Raw genomic sequence first — 20,335 nt, 5'->3', positions numbered from 1 at the left:
CACCAACAAAGCACTATTGCCTGACTGAATGTGGTGTGGCTTTCTCCCTGGGGAAATATCACTCATATGCAAAGGAAGTATATGTTCTCAACTGTCAAAACAGGCGTTTACTTTTGCTCATTCATAGGTTTAAATAATATTTGTTATCCTCTGAACATAAATTATATCCTTAAACATTGTTTTAAAAAATACTCTCTTAAAAGCTGGAAAGATGTCGCCCCAATTGAGAGCACTTATTATTCTTATGTAGGACCAGGGATTGATTTCCAGCAGTTCACATCTGACTCACAACCATCCATAACTCCAGTTCCAGAGAACCCAGTGACTTCTGTGAGTACCAGGCAAGCACATGATCTACATACATGCACGAAGGCAGAACATTCTTACACATACAATAAAAAGTATCTCTTACCTGGTATGGTGGTGGCATATGCCTAACTCTCAGGAGGCTAAGACAAAAATGTTAAGATTAATTTGAGCCTAGCCTTGGCTAGTTGAGTTCAAGGCAAGCTTCAGCTACATATAAAACCTTGTATCCTCCAAAACAAATAACCAGACAGACCATCAGCCTTTTTCTTCATTAGGTAGAGTGTTCCTCCATTCCTCTTTATCCTCCCGTGTCCCTCCAGCCCTCACTGAGAGAGGCTGCAGTAGGTTGGTGACACTGTTGGTTGAGCCTTCTGTGGGTTAATGAAGCAATTTCTTGAATGGATTCTTTGGCATCTCATAGTTCAGCATGTCTTATATCTAAAATTGCATCTGAAATACTTGGTCTGGGTTGCCTTAAGTCTAACGTCTTAGGAGCTGTTGCTCTGTTGTCTGATTTGTTACTCTGGAAAAGCAGAGCCATGTCTCTGTAGTAGAAACTCTTTACTCTTTTACCATGAAGCAGCTGGAACAGAAGGTGCAGGATTCTTACAGTTGCCTTTAAGACTTCTTTTCAGAGCAGTCTCTCCAGTGTTAAAATTCTCAGCCAGGCCTGCCTGTGTCATCCCAGTGCGCAGAGGGGGAGAGGCAGGAGGAACAACAACGTAAGGGCTGCCTGAGCAGCTAAGTGAGACGTGTCTCAAAATAAGTTGTTTTGTTGTTGTTGTTGTTGTTTGTTTGTTTGTTTGTTTGTTTGTTTTAAAAGCCAGGGCTAAGGGATCTTAGTCCTAGAGCCTAGAATGTGCATGGCACTATGTCATACCCCAGTACTACCAAAACTTAAAAAGAAAAAAATTAAAAATCTGGAATCATGTATATTTACTATTAAAGTCTAATTTGCTTGTTAAAATATGCCCCTTTAATATAGTATGACATAACTGAGAATAACTTTTAGGAGGCTGAGGCAGAAGAACCACAAGATTGAAGCCAGTCTGCCTGAGCTATATAACAGGACCATACCTCAAAAAAGAAGTTGTGTGTGTGTGTGTGTGTGTGTGAGAGAGAGAGAGAGAGAGAGAGAGAGAGAGAGAGAGAGAGAGAATAAATATAGAACATATGTATGTGTATGAGACAGAGAATAAATATAGAATATATGTATACGTGTGTGTGCATGAGCATATGTGCGTGAGCGTGTGTGTGTGTGTGTGTGTGTGTGTGTGTGTGTGTGTGTGTGTATGCATGCTAGTAGATACCCAGTGTGCAGTGCTCAATTCATGGGGACTGTGCTGAGTAGATCTTGAAGTGAATCAGCATCTGAATATCTGAATTCTAGAAATCTTTTAACTAGGCAATTGTGATACAAGGATTTGACCTGTATTTATAACCCAAGATCATTAGCATTTAGTCTGGATTGCTTTAGGTCTAACATCTCAATTGAAAGGGTTTTACATAAATATTTTCGTACCAACTAGTAATGTACACAAAGGGAATGGTTAATCCATTCGCTTTACTTTATAATCACTCTGATCAATTCATTAGATGAATTGAATGGTAAAAGATGAGCACTTATTTATCAGGATCTCTGGCTTTCAGGACAAGGGTATACATACCACCTCCTCCCTTTCCAGCCTTGGTTATAGATCAGCCTTGGGAGGTGCTATGCATACCTCTGGCCAGCACCAAGTACTTCTATAGAATAGTGTTTTATGCTCTTTACCTAGGATTCTACATTTGAGGCATTACCAGTCTGGAATCCTTTTTGTTTTTCTTCATTAAATTCTACTTTATAATTCATTATCATGGAATGAGAAACATTTTTCTGGGTAATTAGGGTGCAATCTGTTAGCCATTTTTTTCTGCCTACTTAAAGCCATTATCTTTTTTTTTTTTTCCAAGAAAAGTCAATAAACTGCAATTCTTTAGTCCAAGGAATCTTCCTGGGCAGTACTGGTAGAGTCTGTAGAGATTAAAGTAGACTCCCCTTTGGAAACCATTACTCAGGTTCTAAGTAGACACATGCTGGCTTTGTTGAGCCATGCCCTCCATAGCGCCTTGCTAAGGTAGCTTTTGGAGCTGGGGTGTATGGACCGGAAAGCCTGGGCAATTTGAAGACATCAGCTCCATTCTGCAAGCTGTCTCCTCTCTTACTATTCTGCTTCCCGTGATCCCAGGGTAAGTAGGCAATAAGTCATCTGCTCTGTTTTGATTTGTGGTCTCACTATGGGCTAGTCTTCAATTCATGGGCAAGCCTCCTCCCTCAACTCAAGTAATGGGGATTATAGACTGTGCCACATGCCAACCAATCTGCTCTACTGTTAATCCTCTCACAGCTAACATCTCAGGAGCATCTGCTATGTTGTAACCCCTATTTCAGATGCTGGAATTCATAAATGAAAGACATATTTTTAATTGAGATATGAAAATGAAGTTCATATCACAGGGAGAGATGAATTTTCTAATAAGGACGTAAGTTCAGGGTATTTTAGTTGAACTAAGTAGAAAATGTATTATCCTTATGTGTGCAGAATAGGGCCTAGGTGACAAAGAAGAGGCAGAGGCAGAGGAAAAAGGCATGAGAAAATACGGCCTTGTTTTCAGAGCTGCAATGAGAGGTGGTATTTATAATAGGAAATGGGGGATCATGCCAGGAGGCTCTTAGTCTTTCCTTCAGAGGATGCACGGAGCTGTTGTCCTGTGGACAGAGGATTGACAGTCTGAGTTGTGATCCAGACTGCATATTGCACACATAAGCTCTGGAAGCTAAATGCTGGGGCTGGGGCAGGAAAAGCTCAAGTCAGTTGCCCCCTAATGGCAGGGTTTCTGGTAAGACATGGCAGTCTGAGACAGTCTCCGGGGAGCTCTGGGAAGCTCTCTGCTGTTTAGATGAGGGGCTGACAAAGCTTGAGGGCTGACAGACCAGCAGGATGGGCACAAGAGAGGGGCGGAGGAAAGAAAGCAAACTGAGCTGGCAAACTGGAGAGGAAGAAACACGTGAGCCGCAAGTGTTCTGTTGAGGTTAATTGAACAGAGGTTCTTTGGGACACTTGGAAAATGCAGGTTTAGCATACCTACGCCACAATTTGAAAGGCTCAGAATTGAATACTTTGAGGGCCAACATGATGCCACAGGAGAAAACCCCATTTCTGACTTAATGTCACAGTAAAAATGTGCGTTAAATGGGGGTGCACTAAATATATAGTAAAAAAGCATCTATACATACGCTGCATGCCTAGGGTACATAAGGAACAAATGAGCTTCCTGCTTTGGGTCTGTCTCCAACATTTCCTATGCAAATGCCCAAAATCTGCAGAGAGAGACAGGTAGACAGACATCTGGATACTTTTGAATCCTGCACATTGTAGATAAGAGATATTAAACCTGGAGTTGATCTAGAACTCAAGACATAATAAATTAATTTCAGACTGAAAAGACTGACATTAATGACCAGAGCTGTGATAGGTAACCATGTCTGCAGAGTAAAGGTCCCATGGAGAAAGGGCTAAGTGGTAAGCAGAAGTGGCAGCCAGCAGCAGAGATAGCCCTGGCTGTTTGCAGTCCGACTGGAACCGCATGCAGGAAGATGGCAGGCTCTGTGTCTCCTTCCTGTGTGTGGGAGCACTGGAGTCCTCAAACAGTCCACGGTTGAGAGGCAGATGGCTATATGAGTCTGCAGGGGAATCCTGGTTTTATTTTTCAATACATAGCAGTTATATAGCCAGGGACTGTATTTTTACAGTTTGGAGAAGTTTACAGACTATTCACATCAGCCTCTCTTGGTTTCTCTCCCGGTTCATATGTGGGTCAGCTCACAATTGTATTCAGACGGCCAAGGGGAAATAGCTGGGGTTGGGCTTCATCAGCCTTTGGCTTTCTTTTTCCTCTATTGTTTGTTTGTTTGTTTGTTTGTTTGTTTGTTTAGCTTCCTTTTGGTTCTGACCTTGGTGGGCTTTTTATGCACTGGGTATTGGTTATCAGAAACTGGGTGTCATCACAGCCCTCGATCCAACTAGCGTCTTTAGTTACATGATGCCATCAAAATATAAATAGCTGTCTTTAAAGTCTGTGTGAAAAGTTAAGTATTTTTAGATCGAAGTTAAATTGTAAAGTAAATAAAAATCAATCTTAAAAATCTTTGTATTGTTTTGAGGAAGACTGAGGCTGCAGACTGGAAGGGGTAAGTGGGTGGGAAGCAGGCTGGATCCACAAGTGAGATGTTTCACTCGAGCCCTGAGGGATTTATTTGATCTTAATCCCTCTAGTAGTCATCTGGCTTTGGGGGAATCAAAGGACCAAAGAGGGACAAGAGGGCATCGGGGAAACAGGGAGAGGCTAGTGCTTTGGGTAGCTGGGCCCCAGCGCATAGTGTGGTACTGTGCGTACTGTGCTGGTGCGGCACTGGGCACGTCCACTTACCTCTCACTTAATTGCTATCAGTAACCTTAAACAGAGTAGCATTGCCCATTTCACTGATGAAACTATTGAGACAGGGGAATTGGGCAGTTAGCTAAGAACTCATAACTGAGAACACTGCAGCAGCAATCAGGGTCAAAGCCCTTATCCTATCCGGAAGATGTGCAGCTGCTCCAGTGGAAGCACTGTGCCTCGGGGCAAGAGCTCCTAGGTGGTCGCCCGTATTCCTGAGTATTGGTTCTGATATGAAAAAGATGATGAGTGCAGTTGAACCTAGTTTAAAGGAGGGAAGACTTACAAAATAGTTGGAAAGGAGACAAAGTTTTAAAAGAATTTTATATCATTTTAAAATTAGTTTAAAATTAGAATTAAGAATAAATAAATCCCTTAACAGTCAAGTGAAACATTTTATTTATGGATCCAGCCCACTTCCCAATTACTGTCTGACCTACAACCGCATAGGCTTATTGTTTTTCAGTCTGAATAAAGCCATTGACTCCTACCTTTGGAAAGGAGATACTACCCTGCCCCATGGTAGTGTCATGTCTAGTGTACCTGCCACTTATATACAAATTGTTACTCTGAAACCATTTTTAGCACTCAAAAAAAAATCTTTATAGTCAGGTAATTTTATTATTTTGTTTATGCTATTAATTTGCTTTATAGATAAATTTTAAACAAGTATTGCAACTTGGAGGCTATTAAGTTGTAACAAGTTGTCTTACCTGAAGCCCTGCCTCAAGCCGGCTACAGTGTCTCCTCTGCTGAGGTCTATATCCTAATAGACCATTCTGCTCCTAAATCCACACAGCTGTGTATTTGAAGACTCCATTTCTCTGTGGAACAATAAAAATAGAATAATAATTTTTAATTCAGTCTTTTGTTTTAATCTCTTAGAGTGTCACCTTTCAGAGCAGAGTAATATTATGGAATAACTGTGGCTCTAGTAAAGCCCTGACCTGTGGCAGATTTCCCATCAGTCGCACCTGATTGTGTCAATTTTAACAACCACCAGCTTCAGACTCTAGGACATCCGAAACCCTGCTTAAAGCCTTGTCCAAGATCTCTAATCAGTCTCTCCCTAATGGTTTACTGTAGGAACCAGATAACCTGGCCCGTGATTGCATTAAGTCAGTTTTATTTCTTACCTTGCTCTCTTCTGTAGGCTGTGTCTTAGATTTTGTAATCATATATTTATTCCTCTACATCACTGGCAGTGCTGGCAAGACAAAGACAGGTACTTAATGAAAACTGTTGTCTGTATAAAATTTGACTGTTTTTGAAAAGTCGGAGACTACATGCTAGAAATTGCAGTTTCTGAACTGAAAGCTGAACATGGGTTTCCCCAAGGCAATCCAAATGATTCCTGTTTATCATGCTGGTACAGCTACAGCTCCAAAATAGATGAGTTGATATTCGATTTCTGGGATGGGGGTAGAAAAAGCTAAAAACAGAGGAAGTCTCTGGTATGTAGAAGTTACTAAAAAATAATGTTACACCTCCTGTGACTTAGGCTTAGGAACTGGGATTATTTTCCTTTTGATGTTTTTTACTGTTACTGTGGGTTAGGTCAGCAGACTGGAATCCTTGTGGGGAAGTGCCCTATCTGCTGAACGCCTTGAAATCTAGGAAGCCCTTTTTAAAACTTTAATTAACAGCTTGGGCCAAATAAAATTTAGATGACTGCTATCTAATAAGCTACAGCATTGTTGAGAGAGGGGGGAGAGGGAGAGGGAGAGGGAGAGGGAGAGGGAGAGGGAGAGGGAGAGGGAGAGAGAGAGAGAGAGAGAGAGAGAGAGAGAGAGAGAGAGAGAGAATCCATCTCAGCCAGGCATGGTGTCAGACTTATCATCCCAACATGTGCACACATGCACAGAAAGACATGGCTGAATGCTGGTAATCTAAACATCAAGAGGTAGAAGCAAGAGGATCACCACAGTTAGAAGCCACCAGGGCTACATAGTAAGACCCTGCCTCAAAAAAATCAAACAAAAAACATTTCTTCTTGGGCTTTGGCCATGGGAAGCTTATCTACCACCTTGAAAAAGTGTGATGTGCTGAAGCACTTGTGAGATGCAGGCATTCCGAGAAACACAAGGACACCTGAGGACTGGGGCTCAGGCATGCGAGACTGTGCTGGGGGCATTTGCATTCATGGCTTCTTTTCTTGCGTTGACAATGGTGCTCAGCACATGCTAGACAAGTGCTCTGTCCTTAGTTTCTGAAGTGTGCAGTGTTAGCAAACTGCTTTTGGAGGTGCATCCAGGTTTTACTGAGCCTGGTTTTTGAATGACTACAATATACCTTCAGATAGCTGTGCACACTGCTGTATCCAAGCCATGGCTGCGCAGCCCTGTGGCAATTCTAGACACAGCACAAGGTTGGCTAGTTAGAGAGCATGTGAGCCTAGGAAGGCACATATACATCCTAAGGTCCTTAGATTTATCTTTTAAAAAATGGTTTGCCTCAGGTATTTTATGGAGGACTTGATATTCATATAATTCCTTCTAGGGCAAGTACATTTTCCAATTCCAAAATAATCCAGACATTCTTCAGGAACTGTAAAAACTATGAGATGTAAAATCCTATTAATATTTTGGGAGTCTAATAAGTGCACCTGAAGATGAGTATGTCTGTAATGTAACAGACTTGGTTTTTTTGTTGTTGTTGTATTTGTTTGGGGGTAGTACTCACATACGCTGTGGTCCGAGAGCAGCCTGCAGGAGTCAGTTCTCTCCTTCCACGGTGTGGGTCCTGGGGACACACACTCACGTCCCATGACTCAGGAGCAAGAGCCTTTACCCACTTAGTCATCTTGCCAATCCCAGTTATTTTATTTTAAAATATGGTAAGAGATAGTAAAACATGGAAGCTACTGCTACTTGAGTTCCTTCTGCCTGTAGTATTATAAAGTTCATGTGAGAGAGGTATCCACATTTATTCCTCCACACTAAAGAAACAAATAAAAAATGCACAGGGAGGCATTATCCAGCATGTGACATTTTCCCCAGATATTTATAATATAGGGTCTGAGAGATGGCTCGGTGGGTAACGCACTGGCAAGCCAGACACCCTAAGTTTGATCACTGGCATCCATATAATGTGGAGGAAAGGACTGATGCCACCCACCCAGCGTCTATCCCATCAGTGATCCAAAGCTGCAGGGTCTCCACAACACAGGGCAACAACAGGATGTCTGAGAGGAGACCTAGTGAGGGAGGTCCAGTGCTGATGGAGTAGCAGAAGCTAGAGGCCTTGAACTACACCAGCTCACCGCAATGAACATTTGCAAGCAAAAAAAGTGTGGGGGAAAGGGATGGGGAAATGAGTAGGGTTGAGGTGTGATGTGAATTTTACAAAAAGTTTTTTTAAAAATCTAAAGGTGATAGCTCTCATTTTTGCTTATTTATAATCATGGATTCGTTTAACAAATATAAATTTATTAGTTTCTGACAAAAAAAAAAGAACTGATGCCATGAAGTCGTCCTCTGTCCTCCCATGTGCACACCACACACACCCACACCCAATAATAAATGAACATGTAGAAAGGAATAGCTACAGTAGGAACTGTTAAGTGGTGAAGATGGTTCTCCCTTAGCTATTCTTTCCATATGGGTTAAGTAGGAGTTGGGACAGGCAAATCAAGCAGTTTAAAATGATGAGGATTTTAATGTGATGAAGATATATGTGATTTTATAGTGTCAACTTTAGAAGTTTAGAAGTCTGCTGTCTCTCACGCTCCCATGGATGAGTACTTTTTCTAGCACAAGGCAGTATTTTTAGCATTGTTTGGATACTGAATATATGCGGTTACTCATCGTAGCTGAGAGTCCATTCCTCTCAGAGAGACCATGTTATTAACTGGACCATGTTTTGTTGTTAAAGGAGGAAAGTTAGAAATGATTCTCAGGTCATATCCTGGCCCTGTATTTATGAAAATATAGATTTGCCATGATTATGTAACCATTGTATGCACAGTTGACCTTCTGCTAGGCAGATCCCTACACACACACACACACACACACACACACACACACACACACACACAAGTGGGCCTGCCTGATCTAATCACATGAGCCTAATGACACAAAGAGCAAAAAGTATGAAGGGGGAAAGGACCCTGTGGGACCGTGAAAGGCAGCCTGTGTTCTGGCTGAGCTAAGCTTAACCTCCCGAGACCCTGCAGATAATTCTGCATGGGACGGACCATTGGCCACGCTCCCAGACACTCTGCTCCTGACATGAGAGCACTGAGCTCTCCATAATTCTGTGGCCATCAGTCATGTAGGGCAACCCCCCAAGCCCCTGGTATTCTCTCTGGACTCCATCCTTACAGTCACCTGGCACCAGCCAGGCATGTTCCTCCCACGGTTACCTGGCAACAACCAGGCAGGCCCAGCCCACTATAAAAGGGGCTGCTTGCCCCCTCCTCCCTCTCTTATTCTCTTGTTCTTTCTCTAACCCCCTTGCTTTCCCTCTCTCCTCATTCCCTTCCCCCCTCTCCACGTGGCCATGGCCGGCCTCTACTTCTCTACCTTCTTTCTCTCTCTCTACTTCTGTACAATGAACTCTAAAACCATGGACTGCCTCTTCTCATCTGGACCCTCCATGCTGGAGCAATGGAACAGGTCTTCCCTTAAAGAGCCATGGCTAATTTCCCCGATTAGGCCTCCCAGTGTTTCCAACCATGGCTGCCACCAACCCAAGCCACCCACCGAACAAGCCACCCAAGCAAGCCAGAAGATCCTCGTCTCTGTAGGACCCAGCCAGGGCTCTCCTCCTGCCCTTCTCCCTTTGTCCCCGGGCCAGAGCCTGCCTGTGGGCCCACACACTGTTCTCAGCTCTCCCGCGACATCCGGCGGCATCTGCGGTGTCCAAGAGTGAGTACCTGTCATCCTTGACCTCCATGAGGCCTGAGGACCCATGAGCTCGGCCCTGCTGGTTCCCCCTGGCGACCCCATGGACTGCCCTTCCCCACCCCCCGGAGCCGGGTCCTGCAGTTTCTCACAGCCCAATGCCCACCCAGTGGTTCTGTAGGGATTGGAGCAGTCCAGCTACCCTCATCCACCTCACCTTCCGGCCCTAGTCCTGGCCAGATGCGGGCATCACTCTTAACTCACAGGACCCATATGTCATTGCTGGATTGAAGGGGGAAGGGACTGAACGAGAAGGGATTATGGAAACCCTACAAGTCCCAAGTGGCCCGTAGCTGAAAGCAGGAAGGCCACAGGGACCTGTAGCCTAAGACTTGGGAGTCTCATCACAATGAGCTTAAAGGCAGAGGACAAAGAAGCCACTGGAACAGTGCAGCCCTGTGACCTGTAAAACTGAGGCCATGTGTGTTTTAAGATTCCAAGTTGTATGATCATTTGTTCTGATGGTAATAGAAACTAATACAGTCGAAACTAGTGATGATAAGGAAATGGTGGCTTTTGATGCACATGCAGGGAGAGCTAATTTAGCTCTTGTTTTCCCCACGATCACATCTTTACACAAATCCTGATCTTTTTCTCTGTGTCTATTTTTGAAACATATACAATCTTAACTATCTTACTAGAGACACAGACTTAGGAGGCTCTATCCCAACACTACAGAGCAGTGTACCATCCTGTTCCGTTTCCTTGAGATCTTATCCATTTTACTTACAAGGGTATTCTTAAAGTTACAAGGCTAGGACACTTTTGTCTTTCCTGGACATACTGAGGAAACCATAATGGTTTCTAGCAGTGTGCATGTATGTGGCATGTGCACTTGCATGTGTACATGTGTGCAGTGTGCATGTGGGTGTTTTTATGATTAGGTTTTTCAGGAGCTTTGGAATTTGGTCTTAAATTCTGTCCTTGAAGCCTCACTTCTATTGCCTTGTTTCTCATCAGCTTTCAGTCTGAGAACTCTAAAATGGAAGGGTGATTCTGTGTGGGGCATCCCAGAATAGCTCAATTTGTTTCCCCTGGCTCGGCTAGAATACAGAACATGATATAAAATGTTCCTTCTGCTTAGTCCTTCTTTTGGGAATGTAAATAGGAGATTTTTTTTTCCCATCACTGTGAGGTCAGACCCTGACTCCAAAGGAACATGAGTTAAAGCAGTTTCAACCTTGGCAGTGGACATGTGACTTGTTCTGTTCCTTTCCCTTGGGCCTAGCTTTCCTGAGCCATGACTTTATTTTAAACTTGGTAGAAAGAGTTTGGTTTTAATTATGTGCCTTTCTGAATCTCGATAACTCTCAAGTTAAAAGCTTTTGCGGGGATATTCTAATCTAGCCTCTGGTGTTTTGAAGGCTCTCCTCATTTCAGAAATCAAAACCATCTTGGTTCATGTCCCTTTCTGGCAATCTGAATTAATGGCAATCTTCACTCTGCTCTCTTATTAGAAGCAGGCCTGAGCAGGGGGCGTGAGGGCCATCTAGAGAGGCATGAAAGGAGGGGGCACTTCTTAACCTGGGACCTTGTTCAAACCACGTTCCTTTCACCACAGCTCACTGGGTTCTTAGTGGCTTCTCAGTAGCTTTAAGTCTCTTCTGCAACGGGGTCCGATTCCCAGTATCTGCTGCCTCCGCTTGAGCCATTAAAGCTGTGAAAGTAATCCTGTCACTAAACAACTCCCATCTAGTTCAGACACGCCAGAGACCATCTTAGTGGATGTCTTTCATTTGACTCGAGTGAAAAGTAAAGCAAAATGCCCTTAAAAAAAAAAACACTTAAAAATGTTCTTACAAGACTTCCTGATTAAAATGTATGAAATATTTGTGTGTTAACTTGCAAATTGGGTAAAGATTCACACTGGTTTTGAAGTAATGTTATTTTGTAGAGCTGAGATACCTAGACCCTCTAGAGTGGACTAAATGTAACTATTATGCTTTAAAAAGAAAAACTATTCAGAGGCCAGAAGTAAGATAATGAGGCCATTCCTGGAGCGTAGGTAGCCAGAATCCCAGGCTCTAGAGCATCTGAGATTCCGCTAGGGTCTCCAAACTCCGTGTCCTGGAAGTGCTAATTCTCTGCCTTCCTCTGTGGGAGGCCCTTTGGTGTTCATCTCCTGGTCTGTGAAGTACTTGCCTCTCCTGACACTTCCTTGCTTACTGCTCCCCTGAGACCGTTTATCTTCACTTATCTCTAGATTTTCTCAGTAGACTCTCTGAGGATTGGCAGACAGTTTTCTACAATGAGCAGCCATGTCAGCCTAACAGTGGAAATGTGCTTAGTTTGAGTGACAGTAGAATGAAAAGTTGACTTTAATGCCTGTATCAGTGAGCTACTCTATCTTACCCAAGACACCCAAAGCGCTTTCTGCCTCTGTGTAACCAGTGGTTTGTTTCTCATTCACCTCCAATCACCTAGGATATCAAAAAGCAAAGCAAACCAGTATTTTCTAGAGGTGTTCATTAGTGAAAATCAGGAACCAATATTTAAAAACCTAATCCATTTTGTCAGGAATTAGACAATTATACATTAAACCCTGTATGGTTCAGGTGTCTTACCCTGCAGTTTATAAGCATACTCTTCTTAGGATATAAACTTAAAGGAAGCCTTTTCTTGAAGAAAGAAAATACTATCTCCTTTACAAGTCTGTTTTCCCTTCTTTTAGGAATAATGTTTATATTTAGATAACCATTTTACTTCTTAGGTACCCAGATCTCATTGGCTTCTGAGATTTAGGAAATTTATACATCCTCCTCAAATGTGTTGGGACACAACAACAATCAGAAATCTGAAGTCAGGCAGAAGCTAGAGGGGATGTTCTGAGAACAGTCAAGGACTGACTTAGAAATGTTCTCTACCCTGTTTGGGTCTAAGTGGACCATCCACTGCCTGTCTGTTAGATCAGTCCTCTCGTATACATTTCGTAAAAGGCACTAGGAAGGAATTGATAGCAGAGAATCTTAACATGCCTATTACTAGCTTTTAGTGTCCCAGGCAGGGAGGAGTGTCATTCATCAGCTTCCAAGATGTCTGTCTGTGAGAATTCTAAGAAGACTGTGAGGGCAAGAGCTGTGATAGCCACCACAGTCTGAGCACACTGGCGTTGCCTTTGTCCACGTGCTCTCGTCTGTGGGACAGTAAGCCCCGTGGGATCTGCCTGCGCATACCCGGTACCCTGTGGCCTCTCGCTGGCTATTGCTTTAGAGTACTAACTTATTCTTTACGGTTTTTCATTTTTAAGTATTTATATTTTACATCAGCATCCTTAGTGGAGACTATACAGTATACACAGCTAGGCCGTGTAGTCAAATAGCTGAGAACTTTACTTGGGTATGATAACAGGGTATGTAGTGTGTCTAGAACATTCTAAAAGAAAAAAGTTAATTTTATTCTTAGACAGTGGTAAGTCAATTGTGATGATAGCACACTGTATTATATGTAACTGCCAAGATTGGTACATAGTAAAAATTCTGACTTCCCTGTTTTAGTGCAGCAAGACACTTTTAAATCGTGTAGAGATGGGTGCCAGAGTTCACACAGTAGAAATTAAAGCTGAAGATGTCAAAATCGTATTTCACAGCAGGCTATTTACAAGAAGGAACTGAAGGAACATTTCCAACTGAGGAACCAACTGAAGAAAAATGAAGTCAGCTAGGCAGAGCTAACTTAATTGTCAGAAAGTTAACCAGACCATTGTCTGTGCACACTGTAGAACACAGCAGAAGGCAGCCCCAAGCAGTCTCCTCAGTTATAAACAAGTCGTCCTTATACCTAAGCAAGAATGCAGGGCTGTCTCTGAAGAGCAGAGGCGAGCAGTGCTGCTTCCAAGGCGGTGTGGAGTGGAGAGGCACTAAAGCAGTGCTTTGCATTGAGTGAATGTCCTGGCTCAGAGGAACTAAGTTAACTTTACTACTCTGATGAGCACCAGCACCAGCATTGTCCTCTGACTGAAGAAAGAGAAGCAAAGAGGAAGGGCACTGACAGTTTAGTAATGTGTTTCCTCCTGACTATCCCATGTAACTCTTACCAGTGGATGCTGGCTACCTGCCCAAGAGTCATGGATACAAGAATCAAAATTAGAACTCAGAGCCGTGAATACTTCAGTCAGCTCTAGTTCCCAGTAACCACGTCCTGGCCTGTCAGCACTCAGGAGGTTAACTGGGAACAAGAGAGTGGGTGAATTTCAGGGAAGGACTTTTAAGTTAAGACTTTAAAGCACTCACAATAAGTTGCCACTGTTGAAACACTGAGAGAGAGAGACAGAGACAGAGAGAATGCGTGTGTGTCTACCATCATCTCATGACTCATCTTTCTAGCAGCTTGCTGACTGGAGCCCAGGAATCACTGCCTGCCTCACAGCGCACAGTCAGGTGTTTTCCTGCTCATGCTCCAGACAAGCTCCTGAAGTGTGCTCGCAGGGCTCTCCCTGCATGTCACGGAGCCAGGCCTCTGTCTCTGGGCCTCTCCTGCATGCCATAGCCTTTAAGTATAGAACAGTCTCTTCACATTGGCCAGGATGACGTTCAGTCTCAGTTATTCACAAGTATTTGACAAGTCACAAGCTCCATTTCCCCGGGCAGTAGATATTAACTCACATGCTGTAAGGCGGATCTTATCACAAAGCTAGCGAATGTACACAGTGAGCACCCTGACTTCCCAGTCTGCTCTTTCCTCTCACCCGCACCCCGCCAAGGGTCTTGCACATGTGAAGCAAGCACTCCACAGAGCTGTGTGCCCTGACTTCTTTTTTTTTAAAGATTTATTTATTTATTATGTGTAAGTACATGTAGCTATCTTCAGAGACTCCAGAAGGGGGCATCAGATCTGATTATGGATGGTTGTGAGCCACCATGTGGTTGCTGGGAATTGAACTCAGGACCCTCGGAAGAGCCATCTCTCCAGCCCGCCCTGACTTCTTTTTAATTGTTATTCTGAGACGAGCTCTTCCTAAGTTTCCCCGGTTGGTCTTGAACTCACTCTGCAGCCCACCTAGGCTTTGTTCCTTGGTGCTTGACCTGCCTTACTTAGCCTTCTGAATAGCTGTGATTACAGACCTGCGCCGCCACGCTCAGCTCTAACATAGGAGTAACGGTAATGATGGAGAGGTGGTAAAACTGTAAAAACGTTTGTGTGTGTGTGTGTGTGTGTGTGTGTGTGTGTGTGTGTGTGTGTGTCCATGTGCCGCAGCATTCAGAGGACAACTCTCAGAAATGGATTCTCTCCTGCAGTGTGGAGTTGCGCTCTGGTGGTCGGACTTGGTGGCCAGCACCTTCACCTGCCGAGCCCAGGATTTGTCGTCATTGCTGTGGCTGACCTTCCGTTTTCTTTCTTGTTTTGTTGGAGGTGTTTGTTGCTTTGTTTTTCAAGACAGTGTTTCTCTGTGTAGCCCTGGCTGTCCTGGAACTCACTTTGTAGACCGGGCTGACCTTGAATTCAGGGATCTGCTTCCCTATGCCTCCTGAGTACTGGGATTTAAAGGCATGCACCGCCACTGCCAGGCCTCTTCTGTTTTTTTTAATGCTGAAGAGAAAACTTTAGATAATGTCAGTGACCAGAAGCAGATAGATATGACATGTTAAAACCCAATATACCTGGCTGTCACTCACACCTGGCAGATCTCTGAATTTGAGGCCAGACTCTGTCAAAACAAAAACAAAACAAATAAGACAGAACAACAAAAACAGATTTATAAGTATAAGAAAAATTGTTGTAACTCTGGATTTCCAAATTTTAGAATTCTCAAAGAACATCACAAGTACATGAGAATGTTATAGATATACCATAAATTTTTCTAAATGGTTTCCTTTTACCTCAAATAGGACCTGTCTCATTTTTATGACAAGATCATTCTGTATGTAATGATACTTACTGTCAAGGCTGATGGTCTAAGTTCATCCCTGGGACTCAAATGGAAGGAGAGAACACTCTCCCAAAAACTCATCTCTGACTGCCACACCTGTGCTGTGTCACATGTGCACACATGAATGCATGCACAATGGATGGGTGGGTGGAGAGAGAGAAGGGGAGGGAGGGAGGGAGGGAAGGAGAGAGAGAGAGAGAGAGAGAGAGAGAGAGAGAGAGAGAGAATGAATATGAATGAATTTAAATGTGTTAGTAACCAGGATATATCACTAAATTGTGTGGAAACTTATTAAGAACACATAAAAGAAGTCTCTACTCCGTAGCTACAGGACAAGCCCACAGAATTAAGTTGTGCTCTTTTGATCATTCTAACTAAGGCCAGTCCTTGACTTGAGGGATTCCACAGAAAGCCACCTCTGAGGTGTGCTGTGACACTGCACGTCCCAGAGCATCTCCAGGGCGTGGTGTGTTAGGCTGCTCTGTGTCTGGACTGACAAAGGCTTCCAGGGAAGAAGCAGTGCTGTGGGGTGCTCCCAGCCAAGGGTCTCTTCCTTTACAGACCGCGGGACACTGCGATCGCGCTTCTCTTGTCTGTCCTGTGAGGTTTTGTTACTCTCTTAACATCTCAGAAGAGGAAGTAAATGCATTCCCATAAATGAGTTAAATGCTTGTTTGCTTGAATTCTTTTTCATGAAAGATAGAAGAGCAAAGGTCATTTATATATTTTTTTAAATGAAGATGAAGACCTAGTCACTGTTGTTGTTTTTTTTTTTTTAAGCAAGCACTACACTCACAGTTTGTATCTGTGAAATACTTTTCTTCTGAGATCTCAAAATACTTTACTGTTCTTTTCAAGTTTTTACCAGCATCTAAGGGTTGGACTAGGGTTGGACTGCGCCCACAGCTCCCTCATCCCTTCACCTTTACTGCTGACTCAGGGAAGGCTGGGGTGGCTGGGATTCTGAAGGGAATCATAGGATGGATATTGTACGCCAAATGGCTCCGTATCACAGAAAGCCAGTGACAGTCCCAAGCTGGCTTGTCTAGTTGGTGGAGAGGGGAGTTTGATCACTTTGTATTTGGGGGTCTGCCCGTTTGAAAGGATGCCTGATGAGCTATGGTGCAAAGACATGTGAGTTAGAGCCAAGTGGCCCTGTGTGCTGTCAGTTCAATTAGCAACTCCTGTCCCCACTAGAAAGTGGAGACATCTGATTTGAAAAGTACAGTTTATGAATGGATATATAAATTGGTCTCTTGCTAATGATATTTTCTTTTTCTTTTTCTTTTTGTCTCCTTTCTCTAGCATGAAAGACTTTCTAGGTAAGAACTCTGTTTTATATGCATGCTTAATTCTTGTGGGAGAATGAATGCCTAGTTAAACTTAGTTTTATGTGATAGTTGAGTAGCATGGTTTGTATCCGTCATGTCCGTGTCTCCATTCACCATAATAGTCAGACTTACTATTATTATTGCCCGTCGTTATAAAACAGCTTCAACTCACCTCCCTGCCACAACTCACTCTTCCTTCAAGTTCACCATGGATACTTCCAACTTCAGGGTTATCCTGAACATTAGTACCAGGCCCTGGGGGCACTCGGAGATTGCACGCATGAGGCACTGTCCTTACCTGCAGCTAGTGTACAGTCTGCTGGAACAACAGATCCTTTCAGAAGAATGCAGAAAGTGCCATTTCGACAGGCAGGCAGGTATCATGTGTGCAGGAAGTAGCAGTTAACTTAATCTGATAGTCCCGAAGACAGGATTGTCACCAAGGAGACTGTGAGCTAAGACTGGCACGTTATAATGAACCTATCCCTGCATCTTATATCTAAATGGTGCTTATGAATAGTTTATCACGTGAACCAAAAGGATGATTTGCTATTACTAAAATAAATTAATATAGTTTTTTTCACATAGTATCTAAGGTACAAAACTGATCTTCTTAAAGAAGAAAATAAAAATAATTGCATCTTTGGAATTAAATGTTTGAATCTCTTCTTCTCCACTATTCCTGTGACAGAGAATTTACAAGGAAATGGGATAAGGAGCAGATATAGCTCTGGGACATCACAGGGAGATTGGTCTCTAAATCTATTTGGAAGTTGAACTAGTTTGAACTTGTTAATATGCTAAGATTTGTATGTATTCTTCCTCTATTTTCTCTCTCACAGAGTACCAGCCAAGAACAAATAATTTACTTGCCAAGTACTATAAAATGGCTTTGCTTTGCAACATGCAAAGAGAAGAATTTTGCTATATCTCATCTTTAGAAAACTCAATTATGTTACAATGGCTACACTGAAGGACACTTTATCTGCAGACTTTGAAATATATCATAAAATTGTTGTGATTAAAATACTGGTGTACCAGTTCAAGAGTAAGGTCAGAGGGCCGGTGAGATGCCTTGACCGGGAAGGGGGTTTACCACCACACTTGACAGCTGAGTGGTATCCCAGGACCGAATGACAGACAGGAAGAACCAATTCCTAATGGCTGTCTTCCAGCCTCCACACTCAGACACATATGTGCACATACATACATACATAACATACATACATGTATCAAAAGTAAAAGTAAGCAAAGAGATTGACAGAACACTGTCCATATATACCTTCTGTAATACCTTCAAAAGTCAGATGTACAGTGTGAATTTGCATCTCACGGGCATATATAGAGTACCTAACTGAGAAAATGTACTATTTTGGTTTTCTGTTTTGTTTGCTTGTTTTGAGAAAATACATTTTCCTTCAGTCCATACTAAAGAAACCTACAAAAATATATTTCAAATAGTTACATTCTTAAAGAGAAAGGCCCTTTCTACAAAAGTAGCACAAGACAGTATTTTATTATCCATATATAGGAAGCATCTTCCCAAATAGTACCCTAAACATTATAAAGTATCAAGTCTTGTTATATAAATTTACACTGTTGTTATTAAAAAGGAACTGTAGCTAGCTGAGCATGGTGACTCACACTTGCAGTTCCAGCTCTTGGAAGACTGAAGCAGGAGGATCAGGACCTCAAGGTCAGCCCGGACTATATAGGCAGTCCTTGAACAGCTTGGGCAATATAGGGCCCTGTCTCAAAGAAACTAAAATAAAGAAAAAGAAGAGAATTTCTATAAACATCAAAAAGTAAAGTGGGGAGAAAGGTTTGTGTGCTGTGTTAGCCGGTTGTCACAGCCCCGCTGTGTAAGCGCATCCTCCCGAGGGTGACAAGAGAAAGCTGCACTCTTCACGACACGTGACTAAGCCGTCCAGAAACAACAGGACTAAATAACCAAACACTGAATGAACCTCCCAATTTAAAATACCATTTTCCTGTAAACTTGGTGCAGTGGCAAATCTTGGTTGTCAGCTTGATACACCTAAGAAGAGTTCCCTCTTTAGTTGAAGAATTGTCCTCATCAGATTGGTCTTTGGATATATCTGTGGGCCATTTCCTTGATTGCTAATTGATACAGAAGAGCCCAATCCACTGTGGGCGTTGACATCCCTAGACAGGTGGGCCTGGGTTCCCAGTCTGATTCTGCCTGAAGCTCCTGCCTCGAGTTCTTGCTGTGACTTTCTTGGATGATAGACTATAACCTATAAGCTAAAATTAACCCTTTCCTCTCCAAGTTGCTTTTGGTCATGGTGTTTATTACAGCTATAGAAAGCCAACCAGGACAGATTGAGTGAGAGAAATCTCTTTGGAAGGCAGTGTAGCTATACATAAATAAGTGTTCAAAATATAGTTAGCCTTGATCACATATTTACATTTCTAAACATTTTTCTTAAGAGGCAAGTAGCACATATCAATAATTGCAGCCTTCAGGAGGTAGGGGCAGACAGATCAGGAGTTCAACATCAGCTACATGGCAAGTCTGAGGCCATTCCGGGCTCTATGAGGCCCCGTCTCAAACAGAAAACAACCACTAAATAAATAAATAAATAAATAAATAAATAAATAAATAAAGTAATTAGCCAACTGAACCAAGACTTACAAATAAGACTGCACATTTTAGTGTTGTTAATAGATATGTTAATAGCTTTGAAGCAGTGTGTCTATCACCTGAAATTTGGTTAAATTACCAGATAACCACGGAATGAACTGTATAGTCATTTTTAAGGAGGTAATATATTTATTTTTATTTTTATGGGAAGATGCTTACAGAATCATAAGTATAGGGAGGAGTCAAATAATGTAGGTCTTATCTGGCTTTATAGGAATATGTATTTTAACATTTTTGTATTTGACATTACTTACAGAAGTATGTGAAACCTACTGTTAATAGCAGCTATTTCTTGGATAAGATTATGGGGTAGATACTTTGGTATTACTTCATGTATTGCTTTTGTAGTCAGAAAAATCACCAATGCAGACATTTCTGTGAACAGGGCGTGGGGAGGGCGACAGGAACACGGGTCCTGGCATCTCTAGGAGGAAAGCTTCCTGTGCAGCTGCCACCTTCCTCTCGCCTCACTGCCCTCCTGGACCTGTTCCTCTGCCCTTCCCAGAGCTTACTCCAGCTCCTTCCTTTCCCACAGCCACCACAGAAACCAGACAGCCTCGCAGCTGTGATGCTGCAAACCAAAGCAGTTCAGTGGTCTGGAGGGCTGGTTCGCTGGCAGCGCTTCGTCTGTGCTGCCCAGCAGTGAGCAGAGCACAGGAACCCATAGGCTGCCCTGAAGGATTGAAGGGACACCAGGACACCAAGCTGCGACCAGCTGAGACTCCTCCCTGAACCCTTAGCAGTGCTGGAGGGACAGCCACCAACAGCTCTAGAGCTCACC

General features: G+C 43.0%; 1 protein-coding gene across 4 annotated transcripts in view; it reads left to right on the top strand.

The window, feature by feature from the left end:
* The window catches only part of Ppp1r12b (protein phosphatase 1 regulatory subunit 12B), a 199,177-nt gene that overhangs the window by 154,883 nt on the left and 23,959 nt on the right, over positions 1 to 20,335 (top strand). For all 4 annotated transcript variants that reach the window (XM_052201269.1, XM_052201273.1, XM_052201272.1 and 1 more), the window contains one exon: positions 16,864 to 16,880. In XM_052201269.1, coding sequence (XP_052057229.1) covers positions 16,864 to 16,880 — 17 coding nt within the window. The remainder of the gene's footprint in view (positions 1 to 16,863; positions 16,881 to 20,335) is intronic.

This window comes from Apodemus sylvaticus, chromosome 12 (genome assembly GCF_947179515.1).
Source record: "Apodemus sylvaticus chromosome 12, mApoSyl1.1, whole genome shotgun sequence".
Lineage (NCBI taxonomy): Eukaryota > Metazoa > Chordata > Mammalia > Rodentia > Muridae > Apodemus > Apodemus sylvaticus.
This window is presented reverse-complemented; position numbering and strand designations above follow the sequence as displayed.